General features: G+C 46.1%; 1 protein-coding gene across 2 annotated transcripts in view; it reads left to right on the forward strand.

Moving 5' to 3' along the window:
• LOC307028837 (inactive dipeptidyl peptidase 10-like) overlaps positions 1-19,119 on the forward strand; it is a 500,108-nt gene that overhangs the window by 469,071 nt on the left and 11,918 nt on the right. For both annotated transcript variants that reach the window (XM_079664182.1, XM_079664183.1), the window contains 2 exons: positions 14,650-14,719; positions 14,834-15,028. In XM_079664182.1, coding sequence (XP_079520308.1) covers positions 14,650-14,719; positions 14,834-15,028 — 265 coding nt within the window. The remainder of the gene's footprint in view (positions 1-14,649; positions 14,720-14,833; positions 15,029-19,119) is intronic.

Below are 19,119 nucleotides of genomic sequence, written 5' to 3' on the forward strand. Positions count from 1 at the left end.
CCATAATCTCGTGCACCGTGAGACCCCGGGCCCCCGGACTTAAGCACTCCCCCACGGACTAAACCCAGATGTTCACACCCTACAGAACTTCATGCCCCTGGTTACCCTAAAGGGGGTGGATTTTGCGGTGCTTTACCGTCCGCACATCGGCATCCATATTCGGCCTTATTCATGACACTACCACCCCTTCTTTGGAGGATATTCTCATGCTCCTGGTAACCCTTTAAATAGTCTGATACTGTCAGGGCTCATCACTGCACTTTACAAGCCAGAAATAATGTTTAAATGGTCGGGGAAAGTGTTTTTAAACGTATGGAAGAGAGTTGTAGCCTGTCATTTTGCAGGATATCATTTAACATGTAACCTCTCCTGGAAATGCACAGAATATGTCAATTTCCAGGAGAGATTCCATGTTAAATGATATCCTGCAAAATGACAGACTATAACCCAGGAACAAGTGTTTGAAAGGCGGGGAAAAGTTGTTTAAAATAGTCGGAAAAGTGTTTTTAAACGTATGGAAGAGCGTTGTAGCCTGTCATTTTGCAGGATATCATTTAACATGTAACCTCTCCTGGAAATGCACAGAATATGTCCATGTTCAGGAGAGATTCCATGTTAAATGATATCCTGCAAAATGACAGGCTAAAACACCCAGGGATACGTGTTTGAAAGGCAGGGAAAAGTTGTTTAAAATAGTCTGATACGTCCAGGGCGCATCACCGCATTTTACAAGCCAGGGAAGGTGTCTTAATCAATGGTACACATTGTTTAAATAGTCTGATACCTGGCACTGTATTTGCCCCTGGGAACCTTCAAGGTTATACTAATGTTTTTTTATTTATTTAATTATCACACAATTTTTACAAAAACAGTATACAAAATAAACATAATAACAACATGATTACAACATGATTAACAGGGGCCTGGGGGCCATATTAGCAGTCTAACTTGTACAGTGCACCGAGGAAAAAAGGTTGAGTCCACGGCCCCTTTCCCCTCATCAGGAGTATCAATCGGTCCTGAAGAAGAGGTATCGCTGCTCTCCGCCCCTGAGTCCTCTTCGGAGGTAGCTGACGGTGGTAGACCTCCTTCTGATGATGATGCTGCTGCAGCTGCTGCCGCCGCCCTGAACATGGAGCGGATCTTCAATGCCTCCTTTATTCCAGGCGTATTCGCGTAGAACCGGTCTGCAGTGCTTACGTCGTGGCACATAAACCTAGCGAGAATCGACCTGCTTTCTGGATCTTGGTGATGCTTGATATTGTCAGCCAGGGCAGTGCGCAAGATGGTGAAGGTGACGGCTGTTTCTAGCCCAGCATCAGCCCAAGCCCTCTTCAAGTGAGCGTTCAGGTTCTTGGAAGCCTGCTTCCCCGATGTGAAAAGGAAGAATTCACTCTGAGGACCCGACAAGCCCTCTTTTATCCCCATCCACCGCATGACCCAGCTAAACTCCTTTATTGTAAGCACCAGCTGTGCTTCACCAAATGTCTTGGCAGTCTTGTGATCCTGCACGTGGATGATGTAGCCCTCAGCAGTGCCCCTTCTGTCCGCCTCAAAGACCTCCGTGTTGGTCATGTTTGCGTACACACCCGGACGCTGGCCATACAGGAGGCTCCAATGGAGGGTTAGATAGCCATATAGCAGGTACTGGGTGATTGAGGTCGGATTGCTAGCCATCAGGTCAAGGAGATCAGGGATGCGCTTCTCAGCGGCCGCCATGGCGGCGAGAAGCTCCGCCTGGCTCGGCAGACGATCCAGCTTGTCCCTCTTCACCTTAAACTGGTGGAGAGTGACAGACTTTTTCAAATCGTTAATGTTGGCTTTCACCTCTCTGATGATGTGGTTCATATCAGACTGGGTGAGCCTGCACCCCCGGAGCTTTGATGCAGACATGTACCTCAGGAAATGGTTCACAGTCTTCAGGAACAACAGCGATGTTGTGACTGTCCGGCCCGACTCTGAAATATACCCGCTCCAGCCACGGACCCTCTTTGTGTCTTTTAATAATAATAATAATAATACATAATATTTATATAGCGCCTTTCACGAAACCCAAGGTCGCTTCACAAGTCGGGCAGGGGGGGGGAGTAGGGGAAAAGAGGCAGACAGGTCAGGGAGGGGGGGGGGCAAGCAAGTAGCGGAAAAATAAAAATAAACCTATCAAACTAACTATATAGTGGGGAAAGCCTTGGTGAAAAGGTGCATTTTGAGGGCTTTTTTGAAAGTGTCCAAGGTTGGGGCGCTGCGGATTTCGGGGGGGAGAGAGTTCCAGAGGGTGGGGGATGCTACACTGAAAGCTCTGTCACCGAAAGTCCGCAACCTGGTGCGGGGGGTAGAGAGGAGATCCTGTCCAGACGATCGGAGCCTCCGGGATGGAGTGTGGTGGCGGAGAAGGTCAGACAGGTATTGGGGGGCGAGGGCATGGAGGCATTTGTAGGTCAGAAGAAGGAGTTTATATGTGATACGGTGCTTGACTGGGAGCCAGTGGAGGTGGATGAGGGTGGGGGTGATGTGCTGCCAGGGCTTGGTGTGAGTGAGCACCCTGGCAGCCGAGTTCTGCACATACTGGAGCCTGTCCAGGGCTTTACTGGGAACCCCGAACAGGACTCCGTTGCAGTAGTCCAACCGGGACTTTTTTTAGAAACAGCCAGTCTGACAGCCGGTCAACACCATGGGCCATGAATACTAGGAAGTTCTTTATCCGGCTGACATTGGACATACAATTCTCTTTCCGTTTTACTGTCGGTGCGAGACCCTCACAATGACCTCTGTATGTCTGAATGTACGTCTCCATGCTTTTAGGCAACGTGATTTCACGCATGGTATTCCCCCGTCCCTTCCCAGTTGACCATTGATTTTGGGGAAAGGGCCAGTCCTTAGCCAGATTAGCTTTCAGCTTATTGGAGACAGACGCACGGGTCTTCTGGCATACAGGGGTCTCACTACAGGAGGCTTCTACGGACTGCATGACAGTCTTCACCGTGGTCTTGCTTCCGGAGGCTTCTGGGGACCGCATCACAGACTTGAGAGGGGTCTCACTCGCAGAGGCTTCTATGGACCGCATGACAGTCTTCACCGGGGTCTCACTACCGGAGGCTTCTGGGGACCACATGACAGTCTTCACCGGGGTCTTGCTTCCGGAGGCTTCTGGGGACCGCATCACAGACTTGAGAGGGGTCTCACTCGCAGAGGCTTCTATGGACCGCATGACAGTCTTCACCGGGGTCTTGCTTCCGGAGGCTTCTGGGGACCGCATGACAGTCTTCACCGGGGTCTTGCTTCCGGAGGCTTCTGGGGACCGCATGACAGTCTTCACCGGGGTCTTGCTTCCAGAGGCTTCTGGAGACCGCATGACAGTCTTCACCGGGGTCTTGCTTCCGGAGGCTTCTGGGGACCGCGTGACAGTCTTCACCGGGGTCTCATTACCGGAGGCTTCTGGGGACCGCATGACAGTCTTCACCGGGGTCTCACTACCGGAGGCTTTATCGGACCGCATGACAGTCTTCACCGGGGTCTTGCTTCCGGAGGATTCTGGGGACCGCATGACAGTCTTCACCGGGGTCTTGCTTCCGGAGGCTTCTGGGGACCGCATCACAGACTTGAGAGGGGTCTCACTCGCAGAGGCTTCTATGGACTGCATGACAGTCTTCACCGGGGTCTTGAGAGGGGTATTGCTGCCGGAGGCTACTGTGTTCATGCCGGGGGTACTTGAGATTGCTACGCCCTTAAATCGTATACATTCTTCGTCTTCCTCAAGCAGAGCAGCAGTGGCATTCTGCTTCCTGGGTTTTAGACCCTGTTTTAGCCTGGAGCGCAGGGTCTTCACCTCATCAATGAGGGCATCCTTCTGAGCCCTCAATGCCACATTGTCCAGCCTCACCTGCATGCAGTCATCTTCGTCACAATCGGTATGTGGGGAGAAGGGTGGAGGGTGCACCGGGTATTCCTCCTCATTGTCTATATCCAATAATGTAGCCATTCCAATGATGGGATTAGTCTCTCGGAGGTCATGGAGCAACTGCATGGCCACACTATGCTTCAGCCTTGCCATGACCTGATGTGCCTCATCTCGGGAGAACTCAGGGTGGTCACGAGTTACATGACGGTGTAGTCTCTTCCCAGCATACGAACACCCTGTGATGGGACAGGGTTTGGTCCGAACATTTATTCTACCACTGGCCATTTTAAGAATGATGCCTCTTTCCTCCAGGTTCCGCACTGCATGTTTGTGCTTAAGGTGCTTATTCAAAGCCAGATAGCGGAGACTGCACACCGGGCATTCAGTCAACATCCTTCCCAAAACACACACAATGAATTGTATTTAAATGGTTTTCTGTTTCTCCGTTTATATGCGTTAGCCAACTGGTGATTGCAACCATGGGTCCGATGCTTCAATGCAGGGAACACCAAGGGGAGGACTTGGGTTACCACCTGGTTAAAATGGTCCCACCTCCGCACCAACGCGGGGCTGGTGATGGGTCCGATACATTGATTGTTTTTTGTTTCATGGTTCTGCCACGAGCTCACAAGACAGTTTTGGGTACAAAAACGTGGGGATAACAGTACCTCCGGGCGCTCCATCCCGCTCCGGCTTTCGCCGCAGCGGGGGGAGGAGGCATTGAACCCCTCGCACCTGCCCCCGGAGGAGGCAGGGGAGTCAGGTACCCGGAGGCGCACGGTGGACGGCCAGGGCGAGACCGCCACACCGCACTGGAGTCAGAGTTTCGAGTTTTTTGAGCCAGGTCCCGGTGAAACGCAGTACGGAGCACCCGGCAGGAACCTCCAGCAGACCCCCCCGCGCGGTTCCCTCGTCCCTCGGAAGAGGCGGAGAGGTGGGTGTTTTTCATCTGCTGGCGGACTGCCGGGGAGAACGTGCTGCTCGGGAGCCAGGCTCAGAGTTAGTGGTAGTGAGAGCCCGTGCACCTGCCTTTTACAGCAGGCACGCGCTGGTATCGGGGTGGGGAGAGAAGGTAGAAGCAGAGGCTGCAGAAACAGCCAGAGCCTTCCCCTCTAACACACCCCTCATTTGGTGCATTGAACCCCTCGCACCTGCCCCCGGAGGTGTCAGGTACCAAGAGGCGCACGGTGGATGGCCAGGGCAAGACCGCCACACCGCACTGGAGTCAGAGTTCCGAGTTTTTCGAGCCAGGTCCCGGTGAAACGTAGTACGGAACGCCCCGCGCGGTTCCCTCGTCCCTCGGAAGAGGCGGAGAGGTGGGTGTTTTTCATCTGCTGGCGGACTGCCGGGGAGAACGTGCTGCTCGGGAGCCAGGCTCAGAGTTAGTGGCAGTGAGAGCCCGTGCACCTGCCTTTTACAGCAGGCACGCGCTGGTATCGGGGTGGGGAGAGAAGGTAGAAGCAGAGGCTGCAGAAACAGCCAGAGCCTTCCCCTCCAACACACTCCTCATTTGGTTCATGGGCACTGGGCAGAGTCCCCTGTCAACTCTCCTTATATTCCTCCGGAGACCAGTTGGGACATGGCAGCATCCCAATTCGCCTGTTACACCATATCGTTAAATGAGCTCAGTAATGTACTGCACAACATCACATGGGTAAAATGAGCTACGTAATGCCCTGCAATATCACATTTGGTTTATTTCCAAAAAGCCTGGAAAAAACACATATCCGTCATGTCCTGTAAAATATCATTCTTTGTTTATTTCCATCCTTCAGGCAAATACACATATCTTTGTCCGCTCCAGGAGCACCCGCAGTTTGGATGAACCGACCGCCAAGCACCGGAAGCTGGACCCGGGGAGGAGGCCCTCCGATGGCGGGTCAAATTTGCTGATACCGTAGCTGGCTGGACACTAGCCGTAGAAGAACACCTGGGCGGGACCAGGCATGTCCCTCTTTGCAGACAAGCATATATGCGCTCCGGCATTCGCCGCTGACTTTGTCCGCACCAGGAGCAGAGTCAAACCCGCAGTTTGGATGAACCGACCGCCAGAGCACCGGCATGAGGCCAGGCCGGCGGAGGCCTTCCGATGGCGGGTCACGTTTGCCATTCGATCAATGTCTTTGCAGACAAGCATATATGTGGTTGTTACGCAGGATCAAACAAGTAGTTTGATGAAGTAGGGTCCTGTGCCCGGAGCAAGGCCAATTGCTGAATGCCGCAGCCGACTAAGGCCGCTATGCCACAGTGGAGGATGAGAGAAACAGGTGTTTGTCTTGCATTCCGTGGCGAGGTGGGGAGGTGGAACTTCCACCCCCCTACGGAACCCGTGGTGGGACCCCTGAGTCAGACGGTTCGTCTTGGAAACGCTTCATATCGGTCGGCCTGGGAGGTAAGAGACACGCAGGGTAACGGACACGCAGGGTTACCCCCACGCAGCCCACGCAACACGGAGGAGGCAGGGGAGTCTGGTACCCGGAGGCGCATGGCCGCAACACCGCACTGGAGTCATTGTTTCGAGTTTTTCGAGCCAGGTCCCAGTGAAACGCAAGACTCCAGCAGGAGCCTCCAGCAGACCCCCCCCCCGACGTTTCCCTCGTCCCTCCCGGCCATCAGAGTCGAACCCGCAGTTCGGAGGAACCGACCGCCAGGACACCGGCACGAGGCCGGGCCGGCGGAGGCCCTCCGATGGCGGGTCGCGTTTGCCATTCAATCAGTGAGAAATCAGAAGAGGAAGGGAAAAAAAGACTAACTTGTCTTTCTGGAGTTCCATAAAAAATGGGTGAAAATGAAAAAATGTATCCAAGAATAGTGCCCCATAAGGCGGGTAGAGTCCCCTGTCAACTCCCCTCGCATTCCTCCACACTCACAAAGTAACACTTTACTTTTTGGAGAACCATCAAAAATGGCTAAAAGTGTTGAAATGTATCCGAGAATAGTGCCCCATAAGGCGGGTAGAGTCCCCTGTCAACTCCCCTCGCATTCCTCCACACTCACAAAGTAACACTTTACGTTTTGGAGAACCATCAAAAATGGCTAAAAGTGTTGAAATGTATCCGAGAATAGTGCCTCATGAGGCGGATCGAGTCCCCTGTCAACTCCCCTTGCATTCCTCCACACTCTGAAAAAGTCAGAGTTATTTTTTGGAGAACCATCAAAAATGGCTAAAAGTGTTGAAATGTATCCGAGAATAGTGCCTCATGAGGCGGATCGAGTCCCCTGTCAACTCCCCTTGCCTTCCTCCGGAGCCCAGTTCAAAAACTTAAAGTTTGGTAAGAACCATGCTGGGGGGTCTCCGGGCAAAAAAATGTATCCGAGCCAGAGTGCACATACAGCGGATGAATTCCTCCATGAAGTTACACAGCCGTTTTTTTTCTGAGTCCTCTCAAAAACCGGGTTTCCGATTTCGTGCAGACAGTAGCTTGGAAAAAATGAACGTTTTTTTACAACGGAGGAGGGGAAGTCTTGATTCCCCTCTCCGTTGTACATTGCAACGGGGGAGGGGAAAAGTTTTCGGGGCTTCGTCCCGAAGCGCCGAACACTTGAGCATCGGAGCCCCTTCTTCTGAGCCCCTTCTCCGTTGTAATTTCAAAAGTTCATTTTTTGATTATTTTAACATATAATTGACCGTTTTCTTTCATTGTTTTTTCTTTCCACGGGTGGGGGCCTATGGCAGGCCGCCTATGAGCTCCCAAATTTGGCCCGGATCCTCCGGGATTTGTAGGATAAGCTCCATAAACTGACAAAGTCATCCAAATATGTCGCTTTTATAGCCCAAAGATATATAATGCAAATACATTAAAATAGTAAAAGGTACAATTGTGCTCTGCATTAACCGGAATTTGATTTATACAGCCCCGAAAAAATGATTAAAAATCATTTTCGTGGGGAAAACTGTTAAAACGCCTGATTAAAGCATATGAGGGACCCCAGCGAGCTCCAGACTATGTGCATTGTGTCGGGGACCCTCGTGAATGATAAGAGCCATCATTTAAATGCAAAAACCACCATTAAAAGTCACTTTTAGGGGGAAAAAACAGGCTCTGTCCATTTCGTTAACAAACTGATAGGCAAATGGACAAAAGTGTGATTAAAGCATATGCGGGACCCCAGCGAGCTCCAGACTATGTGCATTGTGTCGGGGACCCTCGTGAATGATAAGAACCATCATTTAAATGCAAAAACCACCATTAAAAGTCACTTTTAGGGGGAAAAAACCGGCTCTGTCCATTTCGTTAACAAACTGATAGGCAAATGGACAAAAGGGGGAACACGGCCCAGCCGCTGCTCCACGCTGTGTGCATTGTGTCAGGGGGCCAGGTCAAACCCCTCCATGCACACCGCCAGAACCAGAACCTCACGCCCCTGGTGACCTTAAAGGTGTTTGTCTTTGTTTGTTTTTGTATTCCACATAGACAGGCTGGGGTTCAGCACCACGCACAGAGCCTGCCCGCTACCTCCAGGGCACATCACCACATTTTACAAGCCAGGAAAGGTGCATGGATCCTGGGTAAACATTGATTAAGTGTTTTTAAATGTGTGGAACAGTGTTTTGTCACTTTCAAAACTCTCCTGTCATTGACCGGAGAATTTGGGTCGATGTTGTATTCAATCGGAGTGATCCCATGTTAATTTTGTCCAAAAACCGGAACATTCCCTACCCCCTAAATAGGGATAGGGATGCTCATCCCAAGTGAACACACAAAATGTCTGTTTGTCTGCTGCAGTCCATAGTTCCAATTGGCACAAAGCTTTGCTTCACTAGAGACATGAAGCTACCAGTATCCAACAAAGCAGTGACCTGCTGGCCATTAACAGTGACAGCTTTATAACGTTGAACACGTACCTCTTGATCCCCAATGGGCCCCAACTCTGCCCGGGGTGCATAGCAAGCGACTGTGACCTTAGCATTGCGTAGGGGACACACAGAAGCTATGTGGCCTGGCTGCTGGCAGTAATAGCAATTTAAATCCTTACCAGCTCCTTGTTGGTTTGAGGCAGTGCTAGGATATCCTGAGAACTCTGGTCGATTCTCTCTTTTTGCAGGCCTGCGCTGGAGTGCTGGTTGGGGTGTAAAAAGTGGTTGAGCGTGCAGGTGGTCCTCCTCTGCGGGCGTTGATGTACTGGCACGCCAGCTTGGCAGCCGCAAGACTCTCTGTAGGCTCATGCTCTTTCACCCAGGTCCTCACCTCCGGTGGGAGTATCCGAAGCATCTGCTCCAAGATGATGGCCTCTGCAATTTCTTCCTTGGTGTGCTGCTCTGGCTGAATCCAGCGCGAGTAGAGACCTTTAAGGCGATGGTAGGTCTCGATGGGGCTCTCTTCAGACGGTACCACCATGGACCGGAACTGCTGCCGACACGTCTCTGGGGAGATGTCGAACTTTGTCAACAACGCTTCTCTCAGGTCTCTATAACAGTGGGCTCTCTCCTCGTCCATTGCAGTATAGGCCTCCAATGCCTTCCCTGATAGCAGTGGAACGAGCCGGCATGCCCACTCCCTTTCTGGCCACCTCCACGTTCTGGCAATGCGCTCCAACCGCAATAAATAGTTCTCAATGTCCTCATCGCACTGGTACGGTGGGATTTTCGATTCCGCATAATGCCTCCACTCAGGCGTTGGCTGATCAGGCTGGCTATCGGCGTCTGATTGAGGCAACGGATTATCAACTGGAACAGAAGTCCATAGGTCTCGGAGCTCTGCCAACAGGAACTCCTCTCGCCTTTGCTGCCCTGATAGAAAGTCTTTCATCAGTGACAGTAGTTCTCCCCCTGGTTCACTGGTTGACCCTGAGGCCATAGGAGCTGCTGGGGGCACCCCAGGACCTGTCTTCATCATCGTCCTCCGTCTCCAATGGAGACCCCCGCTCTGATTTGGCAGCCGCGTTCCCCTCCTGCTGCCGACGCTGGGAACGCAGTCCTGTGCGCTGCTTCGCAACGCGGCCCAGCCCTTTCCGACTAGCCATCCCACTTCTGACAACATATGTGACGGGGTTCTATTCGTCCATTCGATACATAGGCTTAGTCGGTTGTGTAAGCTCCAAAAAACTTTATTTATAACAGCCACAAAAAAAAATATATACTGTTCGACAAAAGGGAAACAGTCGGGAAACCCCCTAAAGGCGCATAGCGCGCCGTAAAATGCTGCTTCTTATCTGAAGTTTCGTTGCCTTGCTCCGCTCCGGGGGCTGTGAATGGTGATGAGAAGCTGGTTCGAGGGGCCCTCAGTGAATGTTTGCCTAGGGCCCCCACAGACTCTAGAGTCGGCACTGAGCACAGTCACTATATTTTGGCTAAAATGGGAACGTACGCAACAATCCCAAGCAAAGTGCTCCATCTAAAGTATTTAACATCTTCTATTATATGTCAAGTTTACAGTCCTTGGTCCTTTGTCCCCTGCAATACTGACTAGTCACAAGGTCAGCGGCAGCAAAGTGTACATGTAAAAAAACTAAACATTTTTGGAACAAATATGTGGCCAAGATATCAGCCTTGCAGGAAATAATCTAACTTGGAAATTAGGTTTTTTCAATCCTTCACCCATGAAACCTTAGTTTCCTTTTCACTTGGTACTGAGCAAACTAGAACCCGTTGACTTGCTGGTGACAGTAATAGTTTGCAGGACAGTACCCGCCCATCATCGGGACAATCAGGATCAGGCACATCTATATGTCAGATATGCAGATCTGGATACACAGCACGGAGCTAACAGGTGCAGCTCTTTGAGATGATTATGAAACAGACCTGGAATCAGAAAGGCAGCCATATATTGTTTCAATTAGAGGGGACCGTTTGCCATATGGCTTCCTTTCTCCAATCTGTGTTCACAATTAGAGGGGACAATGTAAAACAGATTAAAGGTCTTTTGAGTAGAAACACAGTCACCTGGGAGTCCTGTCATTAAAACTCAGACAGGCCTGTTTCCCATCAACAACCATGTTCTTTTCAGGAGTACTGTGGGGGTTCAATCCCAGCCTCAGAAAGTGAGTCAGGTGTTGAAGCAAATTTGACTATTGGCCAAACGGCGGTACAACACTTCTGTGTCAGTTTGTGACATCATTGGGCAAAAAAAGTATGATCAACTGAGCAACTTTGATATCAATGAACAAGGCCCTGCCTTTTCTCTTTATACATCCATAGTCAGGGTTGGGTTGTAACGGAATGTAACAACGTTACATAATCAGAATACAAAAAACAAGTAACAGTATTCTATGGAAGCCTGTTTGCGTCACAGGAAAAGAAGAAAAGAAAATCCTGTAAGTCAATATATTGACTTACCATCTAGCTATCTCAATATATTGAGTTATATATTTTTTTTTATTGAAACAATTATGTAATATACAGAATAAGGCACATATACATCAATGTTCATCATATAAGCGGTACAACTTCATGACCTATCATGCTATATTTGAATAATATAGTGTAGGACCATACCTATATAAGGCATATTTATACTTTTTATTTGTCAAAATACCAAACAGATCATGCATTTTAGCCATTCCTCATTTCGCTCAATTTAACACTGTCTTTTCATGGGCTGATTCTGTGAGAACAGCACCATCTACAGGCCTGGCATATGTACTACAACGTCTCCAGCGCTTTCGAACGGCAATGTCCGTGGCTGTCTCCTCCTGATTGGTGGAGTTGGCCCAATAGCCGTAGCACCACTTCTGTGACGTCACAGAAGTGTTCAAATCTGGATCAGTCTGTATCAGATCCGTTGCAGCCCCTTTTTAAGAGATTTGGGTACGGAGGAAAATAGAGAGGGTTGTGTTTTCTGACACTTGGTGAGTTCCCTGGAACACCGGGGACACATATTCATGTATAAAAGACGTACAAAAGTGCATTTTGCATGATAGGTCACCTTTAAGGTACACAAATTCACCATCAACTGGTTATTAATTAACATGCATATTAGCAGTATATTGGCTCTTTATTAGTCATTATAAAACACTTATTAATGCCTTATTCTGTATGACCATATTCTACAAGTAATCTGTGTATGTTACACTTGCATGTATGAAATCATTAAACTTGTAACTTATTTTTTAATAAGCCAATAAAGGAGCATGGCTGCTCATTCCCTGCATGGCTCTCAAAAGAGTTTGGCTGGCTGTTTAATCTATGTTCACACTGAGACAGTACAACACATAGAGAGAACAGTACACCTATTGTGTAAGAATATACAAGCAGGTCACAAAGTATGATCACAAATACATACAATCTGTACAGTACAGGCTGCATATGAGTTCTCAGCCTTCGAGAAACTTGACATGTTTTGGTACATGTATGTGTCTGAACCTCTCTTTAGTGGTTCATTAATAAAACAGATATTTGAACATATGCCTACTTTGTTCATGAACTGTTGAGGTTAATTTCAGTAGTTGTGTGCTATAATGTATTTACAAAGTGTGAAGAGGAGGCAACTTTAGAATAGGGAACCTGTACAGGTCAATTAGAGGGTTATTGAGGAAAAACTCTCAACTAATGGCCTATTACTTGTAGAATATGGTCATGTAGAATAAGGCATTAATAAGTGTTTTATAATGACAAATAAAGAGCCAATATACTGCTAATATGCATGTTTAAAAATATATATAACTCAATATATTGAGATAGCTAAGTCAATATATTGAGATAGTAAGTCACTATATTGACTTACAGGATTTTTCTTGAAAAACGAGCAATCTGATTTTAGTTACTTTCGTAAACCTGAAGTGAATACTTTTTGGAATACTTACTGGAACTATTGATGGAAAGGTTTCCTCACAAAATATAATATTCATTATCGGCAGATATGTGTGCACCGCGCTGCAGCATGTCTGTGAGCGCAGAGAGAGAGAGAGAGTGAATGCATGGGGGCAAGTGACTGGAAAACGTTTTTAAAGTTATTACAACGTTTCAGATAATAATAATAATAATAATAATAATAATAATAATAATAATAATAATAATAATAAATAATAATTAATTCTATTTAGAGGCGCCTTTCAAAGCAACCAAGGACACCTTACAATTCATAAAATATTCTAAGGAAAGGTTTAAGACAGTGCAAAAGGACTGTAACAGGGAACATGTTGGGAAACAGGAGACATAATGTAGCACTACAGTGAGTAGGCTGATCTGAACATGTGGGTTTTGAGGAGGGACGTGAATGTGGTGTGTCAGACTGTCGGATGTGAAGGGTGAGAGAGTTCCATGGGAGCAGCTAAAAGCCTGAGCCCCCATCGTGACTAGGGGGGGATCGGGACAGTTAGCAGGCGAGCAAAGAAGGAGCGGAGGGAGCGAGAGGGGGTAGGAGGTCAGCCAGATAGGTGGGCCAGGTTGTGGAGGGCTTTGAATGTGAGCAGGAGGGTTTTGAAGTCTATCCGGTATTTTACAGGTAGCCAATGCAGATGGGTGAGGATGGGGGGGATGTGGTTAGAGGACTTGGTACGGGTGATGATCCGGGCAGCAGAGTTCTTAATGACTTGAAGTTTATTGAGGAGTTTGATGGGAAGGCCTGAGAGCATGGTATTACAATAGTCAATACGGGATGTGAGGAATGCATGAACCAGGACTTCAGTGGATTGAGACAGGAGTCTGGAGAAGAATGCAGTCCGGGTGATGTTTTTTATGTGGGTGCAGATAAGAGGGAGCTGTCCAGAATGACACCAAGATGTTGTGTTTGAGTTGTGCTCTTGATAAGCCATTAAAACAGTAAAATAAGTGTCTCAGATTACTTTCAGAGCCATGTATTCAGTATTCGGGCACTAACTACATTTACAAAGTAACCCTCCTAACCCTGTCCATAGTTACATCACCTGTATAATATTTCTCATTCAGGTCATGGTGCTCTTGCAGTAGTGTTGGCCTGAGGACAAAGCACTAATTGACTGGCTTCTTCACGTCTTCAGTCCTGTATGCTCTCTGATATGTGACACGCTCACTTATCCTCAGCTGACGGTGCTGTACGGACCTCTCTGCTGCGCTGGTTCACACCAGTTAACGCCTCACACACCCTGACTGCCTCTTTATTTCTCCGGCTCTCACATCACTGTGTCAATAACCTGAAGTCCATATCAACATTCAAATGTGACTCATCTTCATTATAGAATACCCCTCTTAACTGAATGTTAAGCTATGAGTTAAACATGTGTTATATGTTAAACAGTGGAAACATCTTACACTGATCATGACTGTATGATCACTATAAATCGAGGATTATTGTAATCAATTTTTTTACCAAGGTTTATTTATCATAGCCATCCACTTGTATATTTATTGCATACAGTAGTGTTGAAATGAATTATTTCGCTTTTTACAACCAAATAATTCTGTAGTGAGATTACTGTAATATGTCGAATTTAAAAACACTGTAATACAACACAGTACTGAAAAATAAACAGTACAACATTTAATTTAAAAAGAATTAAGCTACAGCCTAAACAAAATGTGTTTAGAGTGCAGTAATGTCAGTTTATTAAAATAAGCTCCTAAGCAGTTTCATTGCATTTTTATTTTTATTTTACCAGTCCTGAATATGCACTGTAGATGTCTATGACAAAATTCAACTAGAAACATTGAAATTCCCCAATGACAAACGTCAAAAAGTCAAATACAATAAGCTAAATATTCTACTCTCTTGTAGGATTTTGTCCACAGCATTTTGATAAATGTGTGCCGCTGATCTGTGGTTCACTTAAAGCAGTTTCAACTGTTAAAGTCGACAGTGCACATGATATTAAAACCATGAATTTGTGTTTTGCAGCCCTTCGTCTGGAGTTAATTGTCCCAATAGCTTTGGATGAATCCATGGAGCATCCACTTCTGCTGATCGTGTACGTTATTTTAAATTCATCGTTAAATAATGCAGATCAATGTGAATCATGTATTAAATTAAGATTGTTATGAATTATTGGGGTAAAGAAAAACAGTATCCTGTGCCTCCACAGAGACAGTGCCCCCGGTGGCCAGGCGGTGAGCGAGCGCTTCTCTCTGGGCTGGGACTCAGTGCTGGTCAGCTCAGACAGCGTCATCGTGGCCCGTCTGGATGGCCGGGGCAGCGGCTTCCAGGGTCAGAGGGTCCTGCACGAGGTCCACCAGAGGCTGGGGACTGTGGATGTCCAGGACCAGATCACAGCTCTGGAGTAAGCTGTGGCTGTGGTCACTTAAGCAGAAGTTGTACGTTCTGTAAACTCTGATATTTTTAGGAGATCTTGCTTGATTTTGTTCCTGTAGTCCACCATATTGTGGCATTTTGTGCCAACATAGCTCAGTTGGTTAGACTGAAGATCTAAAGGACCCTGGTTCAATCCTGGGTTTTGGCAGCCGGTCCTCTACTTTAGGGAACAAGTAGCTCAATCTTTATACTTGATAATAGGTTCTGAGTTGGTTGATCATTAGAACAAATATCTAAAGTTCCCTGGTTGGCCTAGGGTTACACTTGCAATTAACTAACTTCGGGGGACAAGTTGCTCAACTGTAAAACAGAATGACTTCTAGGTAGCATGCTGGTAGATCATTATACCAAACATCCAATGGTCCTTTGTTTAACACAGGTTTCAGTATCAGGTATCTCAACAGTCACACTGGAGTCTCTAGGTTGGCTTGATTGTTAGATCTGCTCACACATAGCAGCCTGATTTGGGGCCTTTCGAAATTGTACTTATAGATTTCTCTTACACCTGCTCCTTAAACTGTGGATAAGGTTATAAGATGCTTAGTGAAGTCCAAACTGATACCTACTATTTCATATATGATCAGCCATTACTGAGTCCTGGAGGGACATTTTGGCCAAAGCACAAGGACTGAACAAAGATTAATAAATATATAAATAAAAAGGAAAATGAAGATAAAAATAACATAATAATGGTAAAAATAACAACATCAGAAGGAATAAACCAAACTCTAGAGAGGATCTTTCATGTTTTTACGTTGCTTGAAGGCCACCGTAGTTCTCAGACATTTAAAACTTTGGTAACAAAGCCGTCACCTTCATTTTGTTACTTTTTAGTTGTGTAATGGTATGTTTTTTAGGTTTGTAAGAGCATGTATAAAGACATGGATAAAAAGATAAAAATATGGAACACAGCATTTTAGCCTGTTTCCATAGTAGTCCGGGAGCTGTGGGGTTGAACCTTTTTCATCTGATAACTTTTTTTTCTCTGCTGTTTCATTCTTTTTTTTCAAAAATATTTTTTGTATTGAGTCAGGCACAATGAGTTAACATTTATAAAGTCAATATATTTTTTTTGTTTTTCCTTTCCCCCCCTCTCGGTCCTAGCTATTAAATTAAATAACTAAATAAATAAATAGATACATGTATAGGTAAAAGTAAAGTAATGTCGAAGATAAAATTAAAATAAAATTAATAGATAAGGAAATAAAGAATAGTAACAGTAATACATGTACCCATATACTCACATACTGTATGTTTACCCACATATACACATACACATACATGTGTGTACATACCCATGCACATACATACACATACATACATACATGTATAAAAAGACAGGAAAAAAAAAAAAAAAAACAGATAAAAAGAGACACAAGAAAAAATAAAATAAAAACATACACATACATTCGTAGTCCCTCCCCTTTCTTCTTAATTTAGTATCTTAACTTCAGCTATGTAGGCTATCATAGAGCCCCAGACAGATTCAAATAGTTTTGAGGAGCTCCTCAGGTTATATTTAATCTTCTCCAAGTTCAGGTACAACATTAGATCTTTAAGCCATAGAGATGCTTTAGGTGGTATAGAAGATTTCCATTCTAGGAGTATTCTTCTACGTGCTAATAGAGATGCAAAGGCTATACTGTCCTTAGTTTTCCTCCTCAACATTCGATGGTCAGGTAGTACCTCAAAAATGGCAGTTTCTGCACATGGTGTCAATACCACGTCCAAGGCCTCAGCGAGGTGTTTGAAAATGCTTGTCCAGTATCCTTGTAGGCGAGGACAAGACCAAAACATATGAGTCATGTTTGCTGGTGACGTGTGGCATCTGTTACAGGTATCCGTGACATTAGGGTATATTTTGGAAAGTTTAGAGTTGGTGTAATAGATACGGTGGACAACTTTAAGTTGTATAAGATTGAGCCTGGAACAGGACGTACTATTGTTCACTCTTGCTAATGCACCATCCCAGACCTCATCATATATAGCTTGGACTAGTTCCTCTTCCCAATCTTGTTTGACTTTACCAAGAGATGTTTCTGTGAGACGGGAGACCTAATTGTAAATACTTGAAATTAAACCTTTTTCGATTGTTAGAGTGTCCAGAATAGAGTCAATTATTGAACCCGGAGGGATATTGGGGAAGGAAGGGCTGTTCAGTTTATCCCAGTTTCGGACCTGGAAGTAGCGAAATAGATGAGTGCCTGGAAGGCAACATTTGTCAGAGAGTTGGCTAAAGCTACCGAAAACATTGTTAATGTAAAGGTCCCTTACTCTGATAAGACCTAATATCTGCCACATAGAGAAGGCCCCATCAGTGTAAGGGGGGAGAAAGAGATGGTTGTTGCGAATGGGACTATGTATAGAGGATCAACAGAGTCCATGAGCCTTTCTGAATTGGGACCAAATTCTTAGGGTGGAAACACATCTCTGCTGTTTCTTGTAGCTTGGGGGTACCTCTTCAAAATCCAAGAGGGTGCCCGGTGATATCCCTTGAGCATTTTCGGATATTAACCCCTTTATGCCCAACATTCCCAAAAGTTGTCTTGTCATCCATTGAAAACAAGAAACAGCTCAACCTATTACTATTTAAGGAACTGACCGAACACAGGCTTTTCCATCTACGGGGCACAAACAAACACAAGTTGGTGGTGACAGGGGAGGACTCATGCCCCATCAAGATCAGGATGGAAGAAAGAAGGAGCCAATATCAGCTAGAAAATCAGCAGGAAGAAGCTGACACCATCATTGTCCAACAAGTCCTGGGATGTGCTGGAGAAGCCCATCCAATCTCTGTGGTTTCTGCTGACACAGATGTGTTTGTCCTACTCCTTCACCATTACCATCAGGCAGGACTGGATGTACAACTCATCATGGAATCCCCCCGCAAGGAAAGAGCAATAGTGAACATCAAGGCAACACTGTCCAAGCATTCAGAAATTGTCGAGAACCTTTTACCAGCCCATGCCATATTGGGATGTGACACTATAACGTCTTACTATGGGTTGGGAAAAGGCTCTGTCATCAAAGTCCTGAAAGCTGGATACCAACTATCAGCCATTGGCAACATGGATGCACCATTCCAGCAAGTCCTCGACCCAGCCACTGCCTGTTATGGCATAAAGGAGAGCACAGACATGTCACACACAAGGATACTTGTCTGGGGGGGAAATAATGGAAAAGGTCATATGTCTGCTCCAAACCTTGCTGCTCTACCACCAACAAATGAAGCCTTCATTGAGAATGTTAAGAGGGCCCACTTTCAGGCAATGTTGTGGCGAAATCTCAATGTAAACCTGCTGCCAGCACTGAACCCACAGGAATTTGGATGGAAAAAAGATACGTGTAATAGGTCACTGATCCCAACCCATCTACCAGAAGATGCCAAACGTGTCCCAGATTACATTTTGGAGATGATCAGGTGTGGCTGCAAGAGTGAGACCCCTTGCAACTCCAATAATTGCAGTTGTAAAGTGCATGGTTTGCCATCCACAATGTTCTGTGCATGTTTCAGAGTGGGATGCTCAAGATCCTAAGACTAGACAATATTTGTAATGTGTCATTTCTATATGTGACCCGCTCCATCGAAATCAGTCGGAAGTCGCAATGGCTCATTTAAAAATAAACATGGATTTGCTTAAAAAAATAGTGTTTTGTTTGATTTTAAACAAACAAAGTCTTGGCTTTCAGAATATGAAACTTTTATTTCCAAAATCACACGATAAATACATTTTTGAAGCTTGTAAAGGGAAGATGACAGCTCTCACTCGCAATCTGCTCTTCCGCAGCGCCGCCCCCCCTCCCTCCGGCTGAAATTATGAATGTAAGACGTATAGTAATCATAGATAACACGGCAAGGTCCGTTACAGTTTGTTTTCATCTGATTTCAATTAAACAAAGTCTTGGCTTTCAGAATATTAAACTTGTTTCTGCAAATTCAGATGATAAATAGAACTTTGAAGCTTGTAATGGCATAATTACAAGCGGAGAACGGAGTAACTTTACGTCACAGCAGGCATAACAACAGCCAGTGTTTCTGGTGAGGGTTTTCACCAGGAA

The sequence above is a fragment of the Notothenia rossii genome (assembly GCF_949606895.1).
Source record: "Notothenia rossii genome assembly, chromosome: 2".
NCBI lineage: Eukaryota > Metazoa > Chordata > Actinopteri > Perciformes > Nototheniidae > Notothenia > Notothenia rossii.